The 25,971-nt window shown below is 46.1% G+C and overlaps 1 protein-coding gene across 6 annotated transcripts in view; it reads right to left on the bottom strand.

Annotated features, from left to right (window-relative positions):
- Nucleotides 1-25,971, bottom strand: part of LOC119963931 (fibroblast growth factor receptor 3-like) — a 254,152-nt gene that overhangs the window by 30,747 nt on the left and 197,434 nt on the right. For 4 of the 6 annotated variants that reach the window (XM_038793355.1, XM_038793358.1, XM_038793357.1 and 1 more), the window contains exons 10-13: nt 20,094-20,263; nt 14,171-14,294; nt 6,940-7,130; nt 2,194-2,344 (exon numbers count right to left, since the gene is read on the bottom strand). In XM_038793355.1, coding sequence (XP_038649283.1) covers nt 2,194-2,344; nt 6,940-7,130; nt 14,171-14,294; nt 20,094-20,263 — 636 coding nt within the window. Of the gene's footprint in view, nt 1-1,284; nt 1,430-2,193; nt 2,345-6,939; nt 7,131-14,170; nt 14,295-20,093; nt 20,264-25,971 lie in introns of all 6 variants that reach the window. The other 2 variants (XM_038793360.1, XM_038793359.1) reach the window with 1 other exon arrangement.

Here is a 25,971-nt window from a genome sequence, read left to right as displayed (position 1 = left end):
TTCTTGGTGAATAAATATACAAAATGTTTCATTTTATTAACTTCATATCACATCCGTGTCTTGGGTACTTCTGGACTATGAAGAGGCTCTCTTCATGTTAAGGTGTCCCTCAATTTCACGGTCGTGAAAACCACACAGTAATTGGTGAACGAGTCTGGTTTATGAATTGATTGCATTACTGTATTTAATTTGACCTCCACTTGTAACCCAACTGAAATGCTGGAGTTTTAGTTCATATTCTGACAGGCATGGGTGGCCTTCGTGTTATTATGTAGTGTCAGGTATTAATTATTGAAAACAAGCTGGCAAAATCATTGCGCTTGAGAAGCATAATTTTTTCCATCACTTTGCATTCAAACAGAAATTTTCACCATCTGTATCCTTTCCCTTCAAAAATGTATGTCCAAGTAGTGAACAGGAAACCCGCCTGGGAGGAATTGGTCCGCCCAACATTGAAAATGAGCCAAATAAACTTATTGGGATGATGCTTTCTCCTCATATCCCAAGACAAGATTATCATTTACTCAGCTCAGGAGGATGGATCCCTACCAGGATCTAAGCTTTAGACTGTACAGACGGACGTTCAGCTGAGGAAGAAACATTAATGGAGATATAATTACTGATCGTGGGTGTCTCAGCAAGTCCATCGTTTCAGTATGTCACAACATAAGATTGATTTATCCTATCATTGGGATTCGCATATAATGTCAGCTTCCACTGACCAATTGATTTAAATTTAGAGGGAGCGAACAGACAAACACACACAAATGCGAAATAAAAATCCTAGATGATCAACAATTTTTAAAATGTTTTTTCTAGAACGGGCACTGCCTGTGTGTGTGAGAAAGAGCTAGGCTGTGTCCATCATGAAGTACCCAGGTTGAATCCCCAGTGTACTGAAACGTTCAACATGAGCTGTGGAAGATCGGCAGACACCAGCAGTATAATTGGTCTCAACCTCCTTATCCCAGGGAAGAGCGAATGGAAGAGAATTCAGCCTTGGCTGTTGCTCACCTTCACTGCAGGTTGAATAGCCTGACACTCACCAGTTTAAGTGCGGATGTCTTTGGAGGGGTGGGGCGGGTGAGGGGGGGGGGGGGGGGGGGGGGGAGAACTTTAACGGATAGAATTGGGAAGTATTTAACAAAAAATGGATACTGATGTTGAGACTTCCTGTTTAAATTAGGCGTGATTAAAAGAACAAAATGCAGAACAGTCTTCCCATTTTGATGAAAGAAACATTACACAATAATCACAAGAGAGAATTTGAAAGTGCAGAAATACCTGGCAGAACGGACAACCATGCAGAGTGATGCGAATACCCAATAGAATTACCAGCCAAACAGGTATACTCCCCTGCATCCTCAAAAGTAACATTTCGCAAGTACAGAATTTCTATTTCCTTATCCGTTGTGTTAATACCAGCAGTCTACAAAAAAAGACACCAAACAGGATAGAAGAAAATGGAGAGGAGACAATAAGGTAAGGTTTGACCATAGCACCTCAGTTAAAGTCCCTGCACACCACAGACCTGAAAGCAGGTTCCAGCACATGTAGAAGGTTCCATCCTGCTCCAGAATGGTGCAACGTGATAGACATTCCTACCTCTGCAACCTGCACATTAGTCAAGAGTTCCCTTCACCAGGCTCTCACTCTCTCTGTCCCACTATTAGGCATGCAAGAGCAAAAACAAGTGTTTGAAATTGAAGGAAGGGAAAAGAATTGATCCACAATATGCTGGATTGCTTCAAAGTTAGGTTTAAAAAAAGGATTATTTTTTCAGAGAGAGTCACATTAGATGGAAGAGGAAAAGGGAGCAAAGAAGAAAGGCAGCACTATTAAATAAAACAGCAGTGAATCAGTTAAGGGCAGCAAATGGTTATTCAATGCGATTAGTACTAGTGAGAGGAAAAGGGGTTAACAATAGGAAGAGCGAAATATGGAATGCAATCCTCTGTATTGTAGCAATTTTTTCCACAGCAAGGGGCAGCAGGGTGGGGTTTTATTCCAATGAGTAGCAGAAGAGAAAAGGTTACTGGCGAATGGGTTGGCAGCCTGCAGCAGTTGAGTTCAGTAACATACAAGGGATTTTGTTGCTCCATATTGGGCTGGCATTGATGGCCGGGGAAGGGTGGATGGGGGTTAAAGGTCACACTTGGGGATTTGAGGCCTGGGACAGAGTTTTGCGTTTACCTGGTTTCGGTTTGTTGACATACAGCCAGTGCAGCTTTTCAGCCGTGCCAACGAAATTGGTGGCTCTACACAGATACTCGCCCGCATCCTGTTCTGTCACATTGTAAAGAATGAGTTTATCGTCCGCTTCAGCGGTATTACTTATCCACGACTGCAAGAATAGATCACACAGAACAGATCAGTAGGTTCAGATGCAGCTCCACGGCACGGCTACAGCCAATGGTAGCAGTAGACATTCCCGACTGGGACCACTGGAAGGAGTGGCAGGATATGGCTAATTAAAAACAAACTCAGCAATTAACCTATTTTTTCCCCCTTGGTTTATTTGTCCCATCGTTAGCTACACATTTCCCTCTAAACCACACACCATCTTCTCAAGGGTAATTAGAGATGGGCAATGAATGCTGTCTTAGCCAGTGATGCCCAGATCTCATGAAATAATTTTTTAGAATGATATGTGTGTAACAGAACTTTATTATTTGGTAAGAAGAGTTGAAAACCCCACCGGATTATTTCCCTCTTTCCCTTTGTGGGCTGATGTGAGGGGGTGGGCTATTTTGGCTCCTTGCCCACCACAGCACAGGGACTATCTGTTCACAGCAAGGAAGGCAGGTGAGCTGTATACCACTTCAGTCCTTCCAGGGTAAACACAGTTTAACAGGCATCCTGCCTGGAGGTTCCGCCTTGCATTGATCAAAGATTATAACAATTATAATAGAAGATTATTTCTTCTTGTGGGATATTCTGGTCCAATTTCATAATTTTTGGAATCTCTAATGAACAATATTCTCCCGGATGGACATTCTCAGAATTTATACCGTACAGAGCATTTATTAATGGATCCTTAATTACGGAGGGAAAAAACCCGGGCATTTACTCATTTTTCTGTTTGAAACAAATATGTCATTCCTTTAATCCTAGGGCTGAATTCAAATTACACCAAAGAGACTCACTTCAGTCCTAGATGGTACTGTGGTTGAGACAGTGGTTGCGACATTTAACGAGATGTCTCGGCTGAAGGGAGAACGTGTAGATTAAGGGTGGGTTTCTACTGAGAAGTCTGATGGACGATCCCACCCACAAAGAAATCCCTAAAGCACAAGGGTGTGAACACCTACAGTTCATTTTCCTGCCCAGGTAATGCCATTGAAGGGAGTAAATTTCAGTATAAAATTTTGATGCAAGTGAAACCCATAAACAATGGGCGGCACAGTGGTTATCACTGCTGCCTCACAGCGCCAGGGACCCGGGTTCGATCCCAGGTTTGGGTCACATCTGTGCGGAGTCTACACTTTCTCCCCGAGTCTGCGTGGGTCCGGGTGCCTCAGTTCCCTCCCACAAGTCCTGAAAGTCATGCCTGTCGGGTGATTTGGACATTCTGAATTCTCTCTCACTGCACACAAACAGAAGGTTACGAGATCCATAAATTGGCCCAACAGCCAAAAATGTTCTATGTCTGGACAATTGAGCCATATGGAACTCTGTCGCACATGCTGGGTATCTTTGCAGAATGTTAATTTTCCAGAAGCTGCCACATTTTCCACCAATAGAGTTCATCCTATGGCTGGGCGGTTTAGCTCTGTTGATTAGACATGAGCTTCTTCATCATGCAGAGCGAGGCCAGCAGCTCGGGTTGAATTCCCGTACCAGCTGAGGTTATTCTCAACCTTACCCCTCACCTGAGGTGTGGTGATCCTCAGGTTAAATCACCACCTGTCAGCAAAGGGGAAAGCAGCCGATGGTCATTTGGGACAATGGCGACTTTTTAAAAAAATCATCCTATGGTTTTATGAACTTTGATGCTTTTTCCTGAGGTGGCAAAGGTAAATAATATTCATTTTTAAAGAGCACAAAACATATTTCCCATAGATACAAAGTGAGTGACATGGCTGACATTGCACAAAAACATTTAATAAACTCTCAGAGTGGTCATGTTACTTTAATGCTTCATGATTTATAAAAGTATTCAGATTATTTACTCAGTGGGCAGTGTGTTGTGTAAAGCATGGGGTGGACGGGGAAAATGCTGTGTTTTAACATGAGCTCTGTTTCTATTGCCGTCTACCACATTCTATAAACAAGTCTTTACAACATCAAGCGAGTCCCTCCAGGCAAGAGAAGAGCAGGTGTTGCACTTTCCAGGGCTTCCCTGCCCCCATGCTGTAGCCCCTCCCCATGACTATCTCCCCGCCTAGACTATTTTCATTAGTTAGATTGGGAATGACCAACTCCAGAGAGAATACTACTTAGTTGATTACTGGGGAAAGCCAATTGTTTGCAGGAACTTCTCAGTTCAGACCCATTCAGCAGTTCCACTGCCTCTGAGCCACTAGATGGGAGGCCGCAGCAATCGGATAGGAAACCACAGCTTTCCAGTTAACATAATTTTTAAAAATTCAGTCTCAGCATGTGATTGCCCTGACAAGATGACAATTATGGTGGCACATTGGTGAGCACTGTTGCTTCACAGTGCCAGGGACCCGGGTTCGATTCCTGGCTTGGGTGACTGTCCGTGCGGAGTCTGCATGTTCTCTCCGTGTCTGCGTGGGTTTCCTCTGGGTGCTCTGGTTTCCTCCCACAAGTCCCCAAAGACGTGCTTGTCAGGTGAATTGGGCATTCTGAATTCTCCCTCAGTGTACCCGAATAGGCGCCAGAGTGTGGAGACTAGGGGATTTTTATAGTAACTTATTTGCAGTGTTAATACAAGCCTACTTGTGACACTAATAATGAAAAAAGATTATTGCCCATCCCTGAGGAGGCGATGGCTTGATGCCACTTTCAGAGGGCAAAGATGAATCAATCATATGAATCAAGTTGCTGTGAAATTGGAATCACATATCGACCAGGGCTGGATAAGGGTGGCAGGTGGGATTTTTATACCAATCTGTCAGTTTCATAGTCACTTTTGCTGAGACCACACTCATGATGAAGCTTAAATTAAGTATCAAACATATAAAAGAACTTGCATTTATATAGCACCTCTCACGATCCCAAGACATCCAAAGGGCTTTACGGCTAAAGAGGTACATGGTTAAATTTATGTTGCTACTGCAGTGTAGAAAATGTGGCAGCCAATCTGTACACAGCCAGGTCTCATAACCAGCAGTGTGATAATAAACCAATAATCCACTTTAGTGTTGTTGGTGGAGGGATAAATATTGTTCAGAATTCTCTAGTTCTTCTCAGATTAGCCCCATGGAAACTTTTGAATCTACCTTAGAGGGCTGACAAGACCTCGGTTTAATGTCCCATCTGAAAGACGGCACCGTTGAAATTCCAACGCACCATTCCGCCCAGTACTACAATGCAGCATCAGCCTAGATTTTGTGCTCAAGCATCTGGAGTCGGATTTGTACCCACCATGTTCTGACTCTGAGGCAAGATGGCTACCCACAACTATGATAATATTACTCTGTGCTATTATATAACACAACAATACATTGTTACATCATTTAGGATCCATGCAGCTGAAACCAGTCCTCAGGGTGTGCAACCAAAAGCATGATCAACAGACCTTGCTTTCCTTGCAAAGACTTTCCTTGCTTGGGGAATGAGAATTGTCAATCTATTGGGCTGCTTCCTAAAAATAAGGTGCTTATGGTCAGAGGACCAGAGACCAGATGAAGTTCGAAATGACCTGCCGCCCCAAAACCTCAGGATGACGTGCCACACTAAACTTTTATTTCAGTCCTGTTTTTACTAGAGACCGTTATTTTCTTATCCCTTTTGACTTCTCTGAAAGAGAAAGCAGTTTAGTTCCAGGCCAATGCCCCTTCATTCCGGGCAGGGCTTTAAATCCATGGGATGTTATTGTTTGCCCTGTGCCTATTTGAAAATCCTCTTTGTGCTCACTGTGCACATTCCACACACATTCTGCAATGCCCCCCTCACATCCCATGCTTTTACCTTCTCTGATTCCAGATTTAAGGGGAACTTTAACCAACACAGCAGCTCAAAGTGGCTGCACTGAATCCACAGGCACAAGCATTTCTCTGACCACCTCAAGCAATCGTGGACAAACAGAGGCTTAAAGTATTTCTTGCAGTTTGCGTTAATAGAATAAGGGTTTAAGAATCAAGGTCCCACTGTAACCCCCAGTGTGCATCCAGCTTTTCAAGCTGGGCTGGGCAGGACTCTGGGCAATTTAAAAACAAAATAACATTTGTGCAGGCAGACTGAATGTTGCAAAGTCAGGCAGTACGGTCAGTAAACATCTCACTCAGATCGATGATCACTGACACCATGTCAGAGACAAAGCCTTAGTGGAAGTAAAATTCAGTAGGATGCAGTAACATCTGGTTTAGCACAGAGCTAAATAGCTGCCTTTTAAAGCAGACCAGGGCAGGCCAGCAGCACGGTTCAATTCCCCGAACAGGCACCGGAATGTGGCGACTAGGGGCTTTTCACAGTAACTTCATTTGAAGCCTGCTTGTGACAATAAGCAATTTTCATTTCATTTTTCATTTCATTAGTTTATGTTCTCCTTCTTTGTCCCTCCCCTATCTTTATTCAATTATCATCATATCTCCTCTTTAGCTTTTGTCTGTTCATGTTCCAATGAAGCATTTTGGGATGTTTTTCTCTGTTAAAGGTGCCATAGAAACGCAAGTAATTGTAGAGTCCTTGAATATTTGTGTGTAAGAATTACATTTTCTCTTTTGTGCATGTGAATGCCACTGAGATCCCAGGTGGGATTATTGATTGCCAAGTTTATCTGTTGCACTGCTCAACAATTCTGCTACTTACTTTCAGCACAATGACGTATGGAGCTCCATCTGGTCCCAGTTTGCTGCCGTTGACTTCCACATGTTTAAGCCACTGGATGTGCGGCTGTGCGTCGCTGAAGACCTTGCAATGGAATTCTACATCGCTGCCTACAACCACTGACTGGTTTGCAGGCAGCCCTGCCTGAAGAATAGGCCGATGTGGAGACCTTTCTAAAAATGAAGAAAACATTTCAGATGAAAACAAAGCAATGTCCACAACTTCATTTTGGAATTAGTGATAAAACAGTTATTATTATTATTCTGTAAGGTACAAGATTATCAGCGTTTGAATTAAGTTGCCAGAAGAGTGAGGAAAAAGAAAGATGATGCAGGCCAAGAGAGTACTGGAGGAGTCAACCACATGAATACTACTGGCAGCTTTATTAGGAGTATAGAATTAGAAATGCCAGTTGATGCATCTGGCCTATTCCATTCACACGTTACATTGTTATACTATAAACTCTACCCAATCCAGGAGGTCTCGAGGAAGACAACTAAATACAGGTAAATTTTAAGAGAATGAAATTCTTGTGAATATTTTCCTTGCTCGACCGAACACCAGGCTATTGATCTAATTAATATCAGTCATTGCAACAGTGTTTTATACATGCTTAGAGCAGATAATTCATTCTTCTCAGCTGTGTTTTGCATGATTTTAATTTCCATGTGTGACAATCTCTCTGCTGGCACCATCCCTTTTAATCACCACCTTTTCCAAAACCACTCTGGCTTGGTGGCCTTCTGTTCCTTCAAAATCTGCCACCGCCATTCCTCAGACACTGAGTCTGCATGGAGCTTATCCCTCAGATCCAGAGATGTCTGCTTTCATCTAGGTACATTGTGTTGAGGCAGCGAGAGGGACAAGCAAAGCAAGGGTACAAATATAGAGTGTGGCTGTAGTCACGTGTTACCAATGGCACGTACATCGATGCACCATAGGTTCAGGATCTTGTCCTGAACCGCAGCACTAAACAGAATAAACCAATGCTACGGAGTGTCATCTGCACAGTTGGAATGGTGCTACCGTGGAGCTCAACGGAGGCAAGACCCAGCAAAAGCAAGTCTACTCCTGGCAGGAGATAATGAAGCAATTGATTGGGGGGGGGGGGGGGGGGGGGGGGGGGGGGGTGCCCAACCTTTTGAACATCTGCTGCAAACACTGAGTGGGAATGGGTTATCACATCAACAAAGGTGACCTTGAATTAAAAATGCAATTAATTATATCTCATACCATTGCAACTCAGCAACTGTGAAGTTCAGCTCAAATATTAATTCCCATTTAAATACCTATGTTGCAAATCAGCTTTTACAGTGTCTAACCACACAATATCCTTCTCACTATTCACACGGGAATTGTAATCTTTACTCAAGCTATGTCAGGAATAATAGATTAGGGGGCTGGGAGGTTTTTGGGACAGAGTCCAGCTCCTGGTGTTAGTACGAGGGCCTTATATATGATACAAATGATGGCCTATTATTTTTACAATGAGGTCTTGCTCTTTCTTTTTGAAAGCAAAGTTTGATGTATTTGTATGAAGTTTAGAATAACTATTCTGTCTGGCGGGTTTGGTGGTAATAGAGGAGTCTCATGGGCCATACTAATGAGAGGCTGAATGGGCATATCAGTAAAAAAAAACAGCTATACATTCCCCCCGTGTCTGCATGGGTTTCACCCCCACAACCCAAAGATATGCTGGTTAGGTGGTTGGTCATGCTAAATTGCTCCTTAATTGGAAAAGAAAAATAATTGGCTTCTCTAAATTTATTTTTAAAAAGGGAAAAAAAACAGCTAAAAAAAAAAAATAAGGCTTGCCCCCTTGGTGACTCATTTGATAAAAGGCTCACCACCACTGTCTCAAGGGCTATTAGGGGTGGGACTTGCCAGCAAGGCCCACATCCCATAAACGAGTACAAAAAGGACTGGCCTAAATCCTGGATACACAAAGTGGGCACTGAAGGTACTCTCTCAGTGTTGTTACACAATGATGTTCGTGAACTGGGAGGAAAAAAATGTTAAAGACTGGCTTCCATGATCATATTCTTCACCCACTTCTTCTTAGCCAATCACTGAATCCCAGGGTCGTGTTCCATAGATGTCAGTTGTCACCCGCTGACACATCCCTGTCCAACAGGTGAATGCTTCGACACTGAAGCTTGGATTTTCCAATTTCCCTCACATTAATGCCGTTATAGCCCTTTTGTTTTTAATTCGATCACCACTGGCATTGAACTATGCCAATCAGAAAACCCTGGTTTTACGTCCTTGCAGCCTAACCAACCATCTCACCCGTTTATGATCCCACCTGCCCTCAGTAAATGGCCACATCTACAGTGGTCGCTGTGTAGCAATCAGGAGTAAGAGCCCTGGATGATTTTGGATTCCTCAATGCAGGCCTGAGCCCTGCCTGATATCAACTCACTTGGCACAAGCCAAGAACGGAGTAAGTCACAGATAGGGAGATCTGTATATCTGAGCTGCTGACATGGCTAAAGACACAGAAACATAGAAAATAGGTGCAGGATTTGGCCATTCGGTCCTTCGAGCCACCACCACCATTCAATATGATCATGGCTGATCATGCAAATTTAGTATCCCACTCTCGCTTTCTCTCCATACCCCTCAATCCCTCCAGCTCCCTCTTATTGATAGCAAGGTAAAGCTGCCATAGTCCCAGATAACCATACGCTGCTTCTCTTTTGAGGGGGTGAGCTGACTAGCGGTGATTTAACCTGAGGATCACCACACCTCAGGTGCGGTTAAGTTGAGAGGTGGGGCCTTCATGAATAACTTCAGCCGGTAGGGGAATTGAACCCGCGCTGCTGGCCTTGCTCTGCATCACGAACCAGCTGTCTAGCCAAATGAGCTAAACCAACTCCCTAACATTGCCTTGTGACACTAATAAAGATCATTGTTATTAGTTTGTGGGACTCTACCTCCTGTGTTGGAATGTTATGAGTACAGGTTGCATTCCAGAGAGCTGGGCACAAATTCTAGGCAATCACTACAGTGCAGAACTGTGGGAATGCTGCACTGCCAGAGTTGCCATCTTTCAAGTGAACTGTGAATCCAAGGCCCAGTCTGCTTACTAGGGTGGATGTAAAAGGCCCAGTCTGCTTACTAGGGTGGATGTAAAAGGCCTAGTCTGCTTACTAGGGTGGATGTAAAAGGCCCAGTCTGCTTACTAGGTGGATGTAAAAGGCCCAGTCTGCTTACTAGGGTGGATGTAAAAGGCCCAGTCTGCTTACTAGGGTGGATGTAAAAGGCCAAGTCTGCTTACTAGGGTGGATGTAAAAGAATCCATGGCACTATCTGGAATAAGAGCACCGCCATTTTCACCCCCGTATCCTGGTCAATACTTTTCATTAACACACTGCTGTTTCTTAAAGCTTGCTGTGTAAATTCACCGCCCAATTTTTAAAAAAATTGTTCATGGTGCGCGGGCGTCGCAGGCTGTGCCAGCATTTATTGCCCATCCCCAACTGCCCTTGAGGGGGCAGTTCAGAGCCAGCCACATTGCTGTGGGTCTGGAGTCACAGTTAGACCAGACCAGATAAGGATGGCAGATTTCCTTTCCTAAAGAACATTAGTGAACCAGATGGCGTTTTATGACAATCGGCAATGGTTTCATGGTCATCATTAGACTTTTGATTCCAGATTTTTTATTGAATTCAAATTTCACCATCTGCAGTGACGGGATTCGAACCCAGGTCCCCAGAGCATTACTCTGGGTTTCTGGCTGACTAGTCCAGTGACTACATTTCCTACATTACAACAGTGGCTACACTTTAAAAGTACTTTAATGGCTGGTAAGTGTTTTGGGATTTCCTGTGGGCATGGAAGGTAACCTATTTTGTTCTGCTGACTGATATTGTAGATGAAAATGTCGGAGAATTTACTGCCAGCTTTGATACTTCATACAATATTTGGGCTTCAAAGATGGGCATGGATCACTCAGTGAACAATAAACCTCCATTTTCTTAAATAAAGCAGAATTGAGCTTTAAACGATAACTATCTAATACTCCTTTTGGCTCTTAGTTCTGCTTTTAATATTCTCCATGCAGTAAATGGGTTAAACTGTTTTAATGCACAATGACAACTTACTAAAGGTGATCTTATTTGAATCCCATATCGATACAACATGATACGAAGATATGGACCACTGACTCTTCAGCAATGATCAAATCCCGAAAGTGTTTTACAATTGGATTTTCTACAACTGCTTTTAAGTGTAATAGAAATCATTGTTATGACAGACAAACACAATTGTGATTTTTTTTAACAATAAGAATAAATCATTATAATTTAAAGCTTTACTTTCATCTTCTATTCCAATCTTTAAGTACCTCTCTGGTTCAGAGGGTAAGAAAAGGCCCACTCCTTCCACAGACCATATATTGTTCTCTGGTATGGTCTCACTTCATCCATTTAATGTCCCCAGGGGTAGTTCTGAATAAATATTCCCAGCTCCCCCAAAGCAATCAAGGTAAACTCCAGAATATTAATTTGGCTCAGTCATACAAGCCCACTTGGACTGCTACCTTACGCGAGGACCGCCCTCCCACCCTTACTCCCCGTTTAGTACCCAATCTCCCTGTTTAGTACCCAATCTTCTCAGGATTTCCTTTTTCCTCTCACTCCAGCATTGTTTGCATCTCAATATTTTCCCAGCCCTTTTTAAAGGAATTGAGAGTGTCTGTTGTGGTTGTCAAGAGTCAGTTTTTCTTTTTTTTTAAATATAAATTTAGAGTACCCAATTCATTTTTTCAATTAAGGGGCAATTTAGAGTGGCCAATCCAGCTAGCCTGCACATCTTTGGGTTGTGGGGGCGAAACCCACGCCAACACGGGGAGAATGTGCAAACTCCACACGGACAGTGACCCAGAGCCGGGATCGAACCTGGGACCTCGGCGCCGTGAGGCAGCAGGCCTAACCCACAAGAGTCAGTTTTTCTTGACCTGCTTCCACGCCTCTGTTGGTACTATGCGGTTACTGGTCTCCATAAAGAGGTTAGGATGACTTGACCTTCAGATTTCGATCCTTGGAGGCAATTCTGACTTTGGGTGTAAATAGTGGGTGACAATGGGCAAAATTCTCCCAAAGGGAGACACAGTGCCGACGCCGGAGTGAAAACCGGAGTGTTTCACTCCGGCATTGGAGGCCTCTCCTCGTCCCCTATTCTACACCCCCCGGGGGGCTAGGAGCAGCGGCACGCCAATTTCGTGCGCCGGGCCTTGACGTGTCAAAGCGGCGCCGCCTGAATGACGCGGCCGGCGGCGCCTGAATGACGTCACCCGCGCAGGTTGGCTGGCGCCAACCGCGCATGCGCGGTTGCCGTCTTCCCCTCCGCTGCCCCGCAAGACATGGTGGACTGATCTTGCGGGGCGGCGGAGGGAAAAGAGTGGGTCTTTCAGAGACGCCGGCCCGACGATCGGTGGGCACCAATCGCGGGCCAGACCCCTCCTGAGCACCCCCCTGATGCTCGATTCTCCCTCCGTCCCCCACACGCAGCGGTCGCGCGCTGTTCACGCCGGCAGCGACCAGGTGCGGTTGGCGCCGGCGTGAACCGGTTGGGTTCGGCAGGCCGCTCGGCCCATACGGGCCGGAGAATCGCCGCTCGACCGGAGCGGCGATTCTCCGAGCGGCCTGTTGCAAAACGCGACATGCCATATTGGTGGGTGGGGGGTGGTGATGGTGGGAGAATCGCGTGCAGGTGCAAGGGCGGTGTGGCGTGATTCGCCCGGCACCCGCGATTCTCCCACCTGGCGTGTGGTCGGAGAATCTCGCTCAATGATTAAGCCACCCATTACACATCTCTTTCAATTAAGCAGTAGCAAGCCATTTACTCCAGAAAATCTCATTTAGATCAATAACATAAGAATGTCTGGTGAATTTGAGATGCAACCGCATCGTGCACCACACTCTCCACCATCATATATCTCCCCTGTGGGGCAGCACGGTGGCCTAGTGGTTAGCACAACCGCCTCACGGCGCTGAGGTCCCAGGTTCGATCCCGGCTCTGGGTCACTGTCCGTGTGGAGTTTGCACATTCTCCCCGTGTCTGCGTGGGTTTCGCCCCCACAACCCAAAAATGTGCAGAGTAGGTGGATTGGACACGCTAAATTGCCCCTTAAATGGAAAAAATAATTGGGTAATCTAAATTTAAAGAAAAAAAAAAAAATGTATCTCCCCTGTACAAGTCCAGAGGTCCAACTTCAATTCTGCACTCAGCTAACTCATTTCAACGAGGGTTCGAGAGTGGGAAATCAGTGACGGCTCCCCTATTCTTTTTACTTTTTTAAAAACAAATTTAAAGTGCTCAATTATATTTATACCAATTAAGGGGCAATTTAATGTGGCCAATCCGCCTCGCCAGCACATCTTTCGGATATGGGGGTGACACCCACGCAGACACGGGGAGAATGTGCAAACTCCAGAGAGACAGTGACCCCGGGCTGGGATCGAACCCGGGTCCTCAGCGCCATAGGCAACACTGCTCTGCCGTGCCGCCTTTGGTTTCCCTATTCTGATCGCTCTACAATCATCCCAACTGGAAGATTTAGAATGGAACAGATGAAGACAGGATTGGGCAAGGCTGTGATGTTCTCCTCGGTCCAATCAGCAGTCAGGACCAGCTTGCCAATGCCCTGTAGGTTGTCCAGCACAAGTCAAATTGTAGCTCAGTGAGGGAATCAATGACTCAAGGAGGAAAGGCTGAGTAAACAAAGTAACGTGTATTTATATAAGATTTTATCACATGCTCAGGGTATCTCCAAAGCACTTCACAATCAAGGTTACTTCCGAACTGTAGAGATCCTTACATAGGCAAGAACTACGGCACATTCATGGACAAAGGATCCCAGAAACAGCAAAGGAAAGAATTACTGGCTGATCTGTTTTTGATGTGGTGGTGATAGAAGACGACCTTCTTGCTCTCCTTTTGATAGTGTCAAATGATCACTTTTGTGCCAACCTTAAGAAGGAGATGAGGGCTCAGTTTACTATCCCACCTGAAATGACAGCACTTCTTAGAATGTATGTAGCAGCCCTCTCAGTCCAGTTAAGGAGTGCCAACCAGGGAAATGTCCTCAAGTCTGGGACTGGAACGCAAAACCGTGACCTCTAGACTAGAGGACCCATTACCAATGTCACACATTGTATTTTCAACCCATATATGTTAGCAGCCCAATCAAACTTAAGAGTCATCTTACCGAGTACATCCAGCTGGTAGGTGTGGCTAATGCTGCCATATTTGTTCTCGACCACGCACGTGTAATTGCCACGGTCCGAGGGGACGACACTCTCCATCACCAAACTCCACTGCTGGTGTCTTAACTAGATGAAGAAATCAGATAGAAGGTGGTCACCAGTTTTCTTCAAGGGCTCTATTTCCTGCTGGCTTCTGAATGTGAGCAGAGGTTGCCTTTCCAAAAGTAGAAGGAACAGAAATGTTCCCTGTCCAGGTCACCTACTGGCTGATCAGCTCAGCTAACAAAGCTGAAGCACACTGGCAGATTTCCCCAGTCCCAAACCACAATCTGTTAGTGAAAGGTGGAAGCCAGCAGCTGTAGTAGAGAGCAGCCTGGGTTACTGTGACTGATCACTGCCCACTGATTGCCTCCGTCCCTGCCCAACCCATTCCCCCCCCCCACCGATTGCCTCCGTCCCTGCCCAGCCCAACCCATCCCCCCCCCCCCCCCCCACCAATTTGGTAAGGCACTAGAGAATGGCTGATGGATCCATACCCAACAAAAAAAGACTCCCTGTGTATTCCAAGGGAAACACGTTTTAGCTGAATGCACACGATGGCAATTACTTTAAATAATTAGTTTCTGGGATCAATGGAAGCTTTGATGGTGCAAATCCCTGCTTCAGTTGCTACTATTGGTGAAACAAATCCCACTGACACTTTTAAATCTTTATCAAAGGTAAGAGGCATGTCAGCTGAACATGCCTGATATGTTTCAGACCATGTTTAGCCATGATAATTTAGATAAGAAAAGCAAAATGTTGTCGCTGATCATCGAAGCTCCACTTCACTGTTTACTTCCCAGGAAACGGACACATTCAAACTCCTCATTCATGGAAAGATTTGCTTCATAGATGGATTGGCCATGCTAATTTGCCCCTTAGTGCCCAAAGATGTGCAGGATAAATGGGGTTCCGGGGATAGGGTGTGTGAGTGGGCCCAAATGGGGTGCTCTTTCACACGGTCGGTGCAGTCTCGATGGGCCGAATGGCATCCTTCTACGCTGTAGGGATTCTATTCTATTCTAGATTCAGAACATTGCTCAACTGGGACAACCAATGACTGCTGTCAGCCACTCATTCTCTCCCCCCCCCCCCCCCCCCCCCCCCTCCACATACAAATTACCTTTCTTCCTGCTGTCAGTACTATTCAAAGCCAGAAGCCCCACCATTCCCATTGCTAAAATAGGGAGGGAATGCACCTCTGTGCTTTCTGCTTTCACTGGACACCTGAAGGCAGTTCATGTGGTTGGGTCAAATCCATTAAAAATTGTCACTGACTGAGGGAGTACTGTGTAGAAACAGCACTCCATTCGTGTAAAACTACTCACAGGAAGGCTATTAACAGTTCACAGTTACAACAGAATGCTGCTGCAGATATGATTGAAGAAGTGAGTGTAGATTCGTTGTCATTTAGACTGACAACATATGGCAATGAGGGAAATGGTTTATGGAAGGTCAGTGTTTCTAGAGTGGTGGCACTGACACTTTCCATCCATGTATGGTAAACACTGGTGGTGGCAGGGGTGGATATTAACTGCTTTTGTTATTCTTTATTTCAGTACCACAAAGAGAAGCATTCCCATTCACAATCCAGTGACTCCACTCGAAAGCATCCAGTGAGTGGAGATAGGAAGAGGCTTGCAAGCCAGGTAGCACGAGTTGTATAGCTCCAGATATGAATAATGTACACTCAGGTGAGGGAGCCAACAAGGGAGCAACACTGAGGGCCGTGCATGACGCCAAACAGTCAGCAGTTTCAGTAAACCAAGGAAGACATCAGTAAGAAATTAAAGTTAATATATTTGTGCTTTTGTGTAGACAGAGAAAGGAGCAAAAAGCAGAAACATATTGGCAAACATTTGTTAAAGCATTCAATCATTGGCTTCCTTGGTTGGTATAGGATTAAGCAAGTTTTATATTCATGCGGTTAAGCGTACAATAAGGCATTGTCAAGCCTGCCTCATTTCCTGAAGTGGAGATGCCGGCGTTGGACTGGGGTGAGCACAGTAAGAAGTCTTACAACACCAGGTTAAAGTCCAACAGGTTTGTTTCAAACACGAGCTTTCGGAGCACGGCTCCTTCTTCACCTGAAGAAGGAGCCGTGCTCCGAAAGCTCGTGTTTGAAACAAACCTGTTGGACTTTAACCTGGTGTTGTAAGACTTCTTACTCATTTCCTGAAGGCCGAGGGCATTGGCGTTAGTCATATTTGAATAAGGGTGGTGGACTCCTGATGGGATTTCCACACCGAGTGAGTTCACCCTACTCTAAACTGTTTTTAAAATAAATTTAGAGTACCCAAATCTTTTTTTTCCCCAACAAAGGGGCAATGTAGCATGGTCAATTCATCTTCCCTGCACATCTTTGGGTTGTGGGGGTGAAACCCACACAAACACGGGGAGAATGTGCAAACTCCACACGGGCAGTGACCCAGGGCCGGGATCGAACACGGGTCCTCAACGCCATGAGGCTGCAATGCTAACCACTGCACCAACGTGCCGCCCCTTACCCTATCTAGACCACTCATTGCTCCTCACCCATTTTATGTTGAAGAAAGGAAAATGCCTCCTGCAGATAAAGAGCACTTCCACCATCTTAACTGGGCCAACTCCCTCAAGGCCAGCTCAAAAAGGTGGCCGAGTTTATACACTGAATTTTAAAAATTATACTGGATCAATTACCTGGGAGCAGGGATCATCTTAAAATTCTCTCCTCACTGGATCTGCAGATTAACAACGGACGCATGCTTTGCTTTTTTGTTTAATGCATGAAAATGGATTCAATTCTGAAATTCGATTGACATCCCCACAGTGTTTAATTTTGAAGTCATGATGTGGATATGCCGGCACTGGACTGGGGTGGGCACAGTGAGAAGTCTCACAACATCAGGTTAAAATCCAACAGGTTTATTAGAAATCACAGTCTTTCAGAGCGCTGCTCCTTCATCAGGTGAATTGGACATGGGTTCACAATCACAGCATATATGGGAGAGACACAATTACAAGACTTGAGAAACTCATCATCACCACCAGCAGCAACCAAGCCTCCTCTGGTAAACCAGTTTGAAACCAATACCACTACAGGGAAGTCCATTGTCAACTTCTCGGATTACATCCTTCACCCCAGATGAAATCAAAATTCTCAGCCGAGGGATCAATTTCTGCCCCATCACCTAAATGGTCTCAAGGCAGACACAGAAGAATTCATCAGGTGAATGAGGCTACGGGAGTTCTTCCACAAACCCCAAGATGTCAACAGCGAACCCAATGAGATGACCAACATACCGGAACAGCCGACAGAGAGATCCGCAGTGCAGCAACCGAAGAGGAAAGATTCGAAGTGGACCCCCTCTGGAAGGCCGCTGCCCTAGATACGGCATGTATGCTCAAGCCGTCAGGAGATGCGCCACTGCAAGACTCATCAGCTGCGCTCACAAGACAGCCCCGAACATCACCCAAGCACAACACAGCGCCATGCACGCTCTCAAGAGCAACCGCAACATGGTCATCACCCCAGCAGACAAAGGAGGAGCCACTGTCATACTGAACAGAATGGACTACTGCAAAAATGTGTACCGACAACTCAGCAAACAGGAATACTACAGACAGTTACCCGCAGATCCGACCAAAGAACACACCCGCCAACTCAACAGACTGATCAAAATCTTTGATCCAGACCTTCAGAGCATCCTACGTGCTCTAACCCCCTGTATTTCACGTGGTTGAGATTTCTACTGCCTCCCAAAGATACACAAAGCCAACACACCCGGCTGTCCTATCTTATCAAGCAAGGGGACCCCATGTGAGAACCTCTCCGGCTGCGTTGAGAACATCCTAAAACCCACTATACATGGGACCCCTCAGCTTCTGTCGTGACTTTACAGACTTCTTACTCAAACTCAGTTGAACCAGGAACACTCCTCGTCACAATGGACATCATGGCATTCTACACCAGCATTCCCACGTCGACGGCATTGCTGCAACTGTTAATCTTCAAATGCAATCCTACAACTCACCCACTTCATCCACAAGGGGCTGGTTTAGCACACTGGGCTAAATCGCTGGCTTTTAAAGCAGACCAAGGCAGGCCAGCAGCACGGTTCAATTCCCATACCAGCCTCCCCAAACAGGCGCCGGAATGTGGCGACTAGGGTCTTCTCACAGTAACTTCATTTGAAGCCTACGCGTGACAATTAGCGATTTTCATTATTCATTTGTCAATGTCTTCACCTTCAGGAACCAGCTCTTCATCCAGACACATGGAACAGCCGTGGGGACCAAGTTAGCACCTCAATACGCCAACATCTTCGCACACAAGTTCGAGCAAGACAACCGCCTAACCTCAAACAGACCATTGTTCGCAGAAAACTATCTAGCCTTCAGGAGAACAGCGACCACAACACCACAAACCCTGTCACGACGACCTCCGCAAGTCATGCCTGATCATCGACATAAATACTACCATCGCATGTGAGAATACCACCCACCAGGTACACAGTGCACACTCATGCAACTCGGCCAACGTTGTCTACCTCAAATGCTGCAGGAAAGCATGTCCTGAGGTGTGGTACATTGACGAGACCATGCAGACTCTATGACAACGGACACCGCGCAACAATTGCCAGGCAGGACTGTTCCCTTCCGGTCAGAGAACACTTCAGCAGTCAAGGACATTCAGCCTCTGATCTTCGGGTAAACAGTCTCCAAGGCAGCTTTCAAGACACACAACATGCAGAATCAACTCGGATTCATGTCACATTGCATGTAACCCCCACCATACTGCCCGGGTTTGCAAAATCCTACTAACTGTCCTGGCTTGAGACAATTCACACCTCGTTTACCTGTGATTATCACTCACTCCATTCACTGTTTGTTCCTGTAAAGATTTGCATTCTAACTATTCTTCACATTCCAATCGGTAATTATCTTGCAATGTTGTCTCTCCTATATATGCTGTGATTGTCAACCTGCCTCCACACCACCTGATGAAGGAGCAGCGCTCCAAAAGCTTGTGATTTCAAATAAACCTGTTGGATTTTAACCTGGTATTGTGAGACTTCTCATTTTGAAGGAGCTGCCCAATGTCAGGGATCTGCGATATACATTCTCCAGAGGCTTTACTTTTACTGGCAAGTGCAGCTCAATTGAAATTGCTGCTCTTTTAGTTTTACCTCACAATTCACCTGCTGCAGTGAGACCAAAGTCGTTGTTCTTCGGCCGCACCCGTCCGGCGACCGGCCGAGGTGAATGGACCTTTACATGGTCCAACGTCCCCTCTGTGGCGATCTTGCAGTGGACGCGGCTGAATTATCCAGCCCCAAGTCAGAATAAAGACTCATACCCTGACAGGCTCACTGCTCAGCACACATCGGTTGTGGGGAAACCAAATTTGGTTACAACGAAAAGTAACCGGAATACTGCGGAAATGTTTATAGGAGACGATCACCATGCACGTCAGATTCTAAACAAATCAGACTGAGCTGCAAAGTTTCTGGAATAATTCTCGGGCGGCGGGGGGGGGGGGGGGGGGAGGAGGAACAGGACTGTATCCGCGGGTGGGATTTATCTGCAGCAGGTTGTCTTGCCTCTTCTAAAGCAGTTCTAATGTTCTGGCTTCGTCCCGGCCTACTCACTCCATCACATTAGTTGTGACAATCTTGATGGCAACAGACCCCAAGGCGTTCCAATAAGACCTGTAAAAGCATGGAGGTGGTCACAAATAGTTTTGTTTAGAGGATGGAGCTGTCGGACTGGAATGATCGGACTAAATTTGATAATCCTTTGCCGTCTGACCCGGCGTGTCACATGACCAAACGTGAGCAGTGAAGAGGCACTGCAGGTAGCTGAAGGCTGACAAGTCGAGACCCACGAAGAGTAATAACTCACCTTGATACCACCAATGCGGTGTTCACCCTTAAATTCTTTGCCATTCTTCAGCCAGTGAATGGTGGGAGTGGGATTTCCAGCAGCCGGGCATCGGAAGCGAACGGTGTTCGCTGCTGGTACTGCATGAAGTCTCTTCTCCATCCGATCAGGACGGGCCCAGTATGGAGCTCCTGAAAACACCAATAAATAAGAAAGGTGATGGTTGCTATCAATGACCAACACAAGATAGTAACAGGACTCCCAGTTATACACCCTGCTTGGTTTGAATTTCAAAGACAGTGCTGCTGAAGGCCTTCTGCAGCAGCCTTTAAACCCCAGAATGGATTTTTCCTGCGCTCCTGAGTTCCACACTGTGTAAACTATAACTCGTCTTCAGATTTCCCGTCTGCACGAAATCTCACAAGTCTATGGCAGCATCCGATGTCCCTAGTTCATCAACTCCCTAGTGGCCTTGTCCAATTCAACCCTCTTCCAGCTGGAAATGTTATCCTTTAGTCCATAATAATAAACTTTTAAAATAATCTTTATTGTCATATGTAGGCTGACAACATGGAAATGAAGTTACTGTGAAAATGCCCTAGTCGCCAAACTTCGCCGCCTGTTCTGGTACATGGTGGGCGAATTCAGAATGTCCAATTCATCTAACCGCACATCTTTCAGGACTTGTGGGAGGAAATCGGAGCACCCGGAGGAAACCCACACAGACATGGGGAGAATGTGCAGACTCCACACAGTGATCCAAGCCGGGAATCGAACCTGGGACCCTGGCGCTGTGAAACAACAGTGTTAACCACTGTGCGAGTGTGCCATTTGACTCTGACCTCTTGTGCAACCCTGATCCCCTCTACCATTGGTGGCAGAATCTTCAATTGTCTGAGCCTTATTCTTCCTAAAAACCTTATGACCTCCCACGCTTTCTCCAAAAGGTCCCTTATGAACACATATTTTCCGTCATTCTGTACTCCAAAGGCATTATAGGAATAAAACATTACTTTTCAAAACAATGTAGGGGTCATAATTTCACAAGATATAGGAACAGAATTAGGCCATTTGGCCCATCATGTCTGCTCCACCATTCAATCATGGCTGATCTCATCCTGGCCTTATCTCCACCCATTCTAAATAACCCTTCAAACCATTAGAAATTAATACTCTGTCCAACTCCTGGGTTGCCAGCTCAATACCTTGGAAAGGGTGCAGAAGGGATTTAGCAGAATGATACCAAGGCTGAGGATCTTCAGTACCAATCAATACACTCTTCAGTACACTCTCAATACCTACCTCTTTACTTGTACTTTTGGTCACCTCTCTTTATTCCCCTACTTGTGCTAGGGTCTGATTTTTTTTCTTCTCTACTAAGTACCATGGTGTAATATATTGCTGCTTAAAAGAGAGAATGTTCTGGGACAGCAGCGCTGGGGACCCGGGTTTGAATCCCGGCTTTGGGTCACTGTCCGTGTGGAGTTTGCACGTTCTCCCCATGTCTGTGTGGGTTTCACCCCCACAACCCAAAGATATGCCGGTTAGGTGGATTGGCCATGCTAAATTGCCGCTTAATTGGAAAAAAAATAATTTGGTACTTTAAATTTATAAAAATAAAGAGAGAATGTTTCACGCTGCAAACCTTTGCTCAATCACGCTTCAAACGCCCAATTGTTGGACAGGAGACTGAAAAGCACATTCTTCAAAGCTTCTGACAATTCCAATTGGAAATAATTTTACAAGCAGTTTGCCAAATTCCTATCCCTTATCAATGATCAAACCAGCCTAACTACAGCAGGAAAATTGCTGCACTGGGACCTGCAACATTTAAGGAATGAGTCTCGGAAAAAGGTCAGAGCCAAATGAATGTTGTTGGTGTCTGAGCAATTACAATGGAGAAAGAAAATTATTGTTGACGGGGCAGCACACTTGCTCCTAATAGCACAGTACTGGCGTTCCAACGAGGGACCAACAGAATATTGAGTGTTTAAAACAACTGAAACACAGAGTGAATTGTACAGTCCTGTCACAGCGAGGAAGGGGCAATAAAATGCAGTGAGCCATCAAAAAGTGTATTGGCCTGAGCAGGTCCACTAAATCCTGCTGGAAGGAGGAGCTGCAAAATTTCACCCATATTCATATATGACTGCGACGTCCTCGTTATCAAATAACCTCGTATGTGGGAAAAGCTCGTAACATTAGAATCACTCCTCCATCATGGAGTCGATATCTTCAGGGGACAGACGGGAGAAAACCCGAGGGAAGAAAATGACCACATTTTTTGTGTGTGGGCTCAGCTGATAAGGCTTGTAAATATTGTTATAGGGAGTGTGCCAGTGCTTATTAAGATGGCATCAAAAATTCCTTCCATATACTGAGCTAAGTGTGCAGAGTTCAATTTATTGAGTTTTGAACAAGAGAAGGAGCGAATGTGAAAAGAGATTGAAGTCAAGCCCTTTAAAGTAAGGCGCTGTCAATATCTCAAACCAAACATGCAGCAATGATCACTGCAGGAGCTACATCTGCCGACACCTAAAACTGCACACGTCCAGATTATAACCATGCACATTTTTGCAGGTGACCCAGGTCTCATTAATGTGGGCAGATTCTAATAACCTAGTCAACCTATAACAAAACTTTCCAAGGTTTGTACTCTTTAATAAACCATGAGCTTGGAAAAAAAAAATTAATTCTCTCTGCCTCGAACTCCCACACCATGTTGTTTGCTTTAGGTTCTGCTCTGCCAATATCTAACCACACACTGACTGCGTATCATTCTGGCTTACGCTTGTGGCATGGTCATCCTGAATATCATAGTTGTTTGTTCCTGTGCTTCTATTAGCTACTGGTATGTGAAAGGTTGTTGGGTGGGGAGAGTGAGCAGGATGTGGGTGGGGGGGGGGGGGGGGGGGGGGGGAGAAGAGGGGGGAGGGGGTGAAGATTCCTGTCTCACAGCTGAGCAACACTACACATTGTTTTCCTGTCATATAACGCTGGGGCCCATCATTTCTCACTCAGCAATGTTAAACTAATTTACTTCCCAGCAGTGCAAGCTTAATCAAAGCTCGCTGCTATAGGCCAATGCTGGGTCACAGCAGTTCTCACCGTTAACCTTCACAAGAGAGTCGGACCAATAATGCAGGCCATTTATTTTCCTCTGGCACTTGGTAGATATTGGCTGACAGATTTGCAGTGAGGGAGATGTTTCTCCACAGACAGATATGGCCAAGAACATTGTCTTCCTGACCTCAAGACTGACAAGAGAAGGCATTGACTGCCAACACTAAGTGATTTAATTTCACTGAAAAAACTATTTATTCGACCACGGAGAACAAGGTTTTGGGCGGTGGGAAAAGACTATATCAGCCCTGAATTGGAGGTGTACATAGAAACATACATAGAAAATAGAAACAGGAGTAGACCATTCCACCCTTTGAGCCAACTCTACCATTAATTAAGATCATGGCTGATCATCAAATTCAATACCCTGATCCCGCCTTCCCCCCATATCCTTTGATCCATTTAGCCCCAAGAGCTATATGTACTTCCTTCTTGAAATCACACACTGTTTTGGCCTCAACTACTTTCTGTGGTAGTGAATTTCATGGGTTCAGCACTCTCTGGGTTAAGAGATTTTTCCTCACCTCAGTCTGAAAACTCCTCAAACTATGACCTCTAGTTCTGGACTCCCCCACTATTGGGACCATTCTTCCTGAATCTACCCCGTCTAATGCTGTTAGAATTTTATGCAGTGTAAAAATTGTCACAAGTAGGCTTACATCAACACTGCAATGAAGTTACTGTGAAAAGCCCCTAGTCACCACACTCTGACGCCTGTTTGGGTACACAGAAGGAGAATTCAGAATGTCCAAATTACCCAACAGCACTTCTTTCAGGACTTGTAGGAGGAACTCAGAGCACCTGAGGAAACACACACAGACTCCGCACAGACAGTGACCCAAGCCGGGAATCGAATGTGGGACTCTGGTGCTGTGAAGCAATTGTGCTAACCACTATGCTACCATTCTGAGACGGAGTTCCCTAGTTCTAGACCTAATAACCAGGAGAAGCATCCTTCCTGCAGTAAGCAAAGTCACCATAGTCCCAGATGACCATAGGCTGCTTTTCCCTTTGATGGGGAGAGCGGACTGGTGGTGATTTAACCTCTGGATCGCCACACCTCAGGCAAGGGGCAAAGTTGAGAAGTTGGGCCTTCATGTATAACCTCATGCAGTACTGGAATTGAACCCATGCTGCTGGCCTCACTCTGCATCACAAACTAGACGGCAGGCTAATTGAACTAAATCCTTCCTGCAATGGCTTGTTGAGCCCCTAAGAATTTTGTACACTTCAATTAGATCACTTCTCACTCTTCTAAAGTCTAGTGAGCACAGGCCCAATTGCCACAATCTCTCCTCATAGGTCAGTCCTGCCATCCTAGGTCTGTTGAAACTTTATTGCACTCCCTGGGCGGAATTCTCCGCAAAGGCCGACGCCGTTGTGAAACCCGGAGTGTTTCACAACGGCGTCGGAGGCCGCTACTCCCCCCCTCCCCCCCCCCCCCCCCCCCCGGCGTTCCGTAAATCTCGGCCGCCGGGACTTGACGCTGGCCAGCGCGCCATGAATGACGCGGCCGGCGGCGCCTAATGACGTCAGCCGCGCATGTGCAGGTTGGCCGGTGCCAACCCGCACATGCGCGGTTGCCATCTTCTCCTCTGCTGCCCCGCAAGACGTGGCGGCTTGATCTTGCGGGGCGGCAGAGGGGAAAGAGTGCGTCTCTTAGAGATGCCGGCCCGACGATCGGTGGGCACCGATCGCGGGCCAGTCCCCTCCCGAGCATGGCCGTGGTGCTCGCTCCCCTCTCCACCCCCCCACAGGCCCCAAACTCACCTGTCGCGCGCTGCTCACGCTGGCAGTGACCAGGTGTGGTTGCCGCCGGCGTGAACCCGTCGGGGTCGTCAGGCTGCTCGGCCCATCCGGGCCGGAGAATCGCCGGTTGCCGGGAAAAACGGCGAGCGGCGATTCTCCGAGTGTTGGGTGGGAGAATCGCGGAGCGTGCATGAGCGGCCATCCCGCAATTCTCCCACCCGGTGTGTGGAGCGGAGAATTGCACCCAGGTAAGCTATGGCAAGCAGGTAAGGAGGCCAAAATTGCACACAATACTCCAGGTGTGATCAAACCAAGGTTCTGCACAACTGCAGCAAGGCTTCTGAACTCAAATCCTTTTGCAATAAAGACTAACGTACAATTTGCCTTCTTAATTGCTTGGTGAATCTGCATGGTCGCTTTGCAGTGTTAGGAACGAGGACATCCAGGATCCTTTGAACATCAGAAATTCCCAATCACTCACCATTTTAAGAAATATTCTTCATTTCTGTTTTCCCTAGCAAAGTGGATACCCTCACATATTTCTACATTATATTCCATTTGGCATCTTTTTGCCCACTCATTCAGCTTGCCTATATCTCCTTGAAGCTTCTTTGCATCCTTCTCACAACTGATCATTGTGCCCCACTAGTCACAGCCTTCTCTTCGTATCTGACCCGGAGCTTAGCTTCAAACCCAGTATCTGCACCATTACAACCTCCTCTTACTTCCATCTCTGAAACACAGGGCAGCACAAGTGGATAGCACTGCAGCTTCACAGCGCCAGGGTCCCAGGTTCGATTCCCTGCTGGGTCACTGTCTGTGCGGAGTCTGCACGTTCTCCCCGTGTCTGCGTGGGTTTCCTCCCACAGCCCAAAGATGTGCAGGTTAGGTGGATTGGTGACCAAATAGGTTAGGAGGGGTTATTGGGTTACGGGGATAGGGTGGAAGTGAGGACTTAAGTGGGTCGGTACACTCGATGGGCTGAATGGCCTCCTTCTGCACTGCATGTTCTATTTCCACCACTGCT

The sequence above is a fragment of the Scyliorhinus canicula genome, chromosome 3 (genome assembly GCF_902713615.1).
Source record: "Scyliorhinus canicula chromosome 3, sScyCan1.1, whole genome shotgun sequence".
Classification (NCBI taxonomy): domain Eukaryota; kingdom Metazoa; phylum Chordata; class Chondrichthyes; order Carcharhiniformes; family Scyliorhinidae; genus Scyliorhinus; species Scyliorhinus canicula.
Note: the sequence above shows the minus strand (reverse complement) of the source record. Positions and strands in the feature narration are given on the sequence as shown.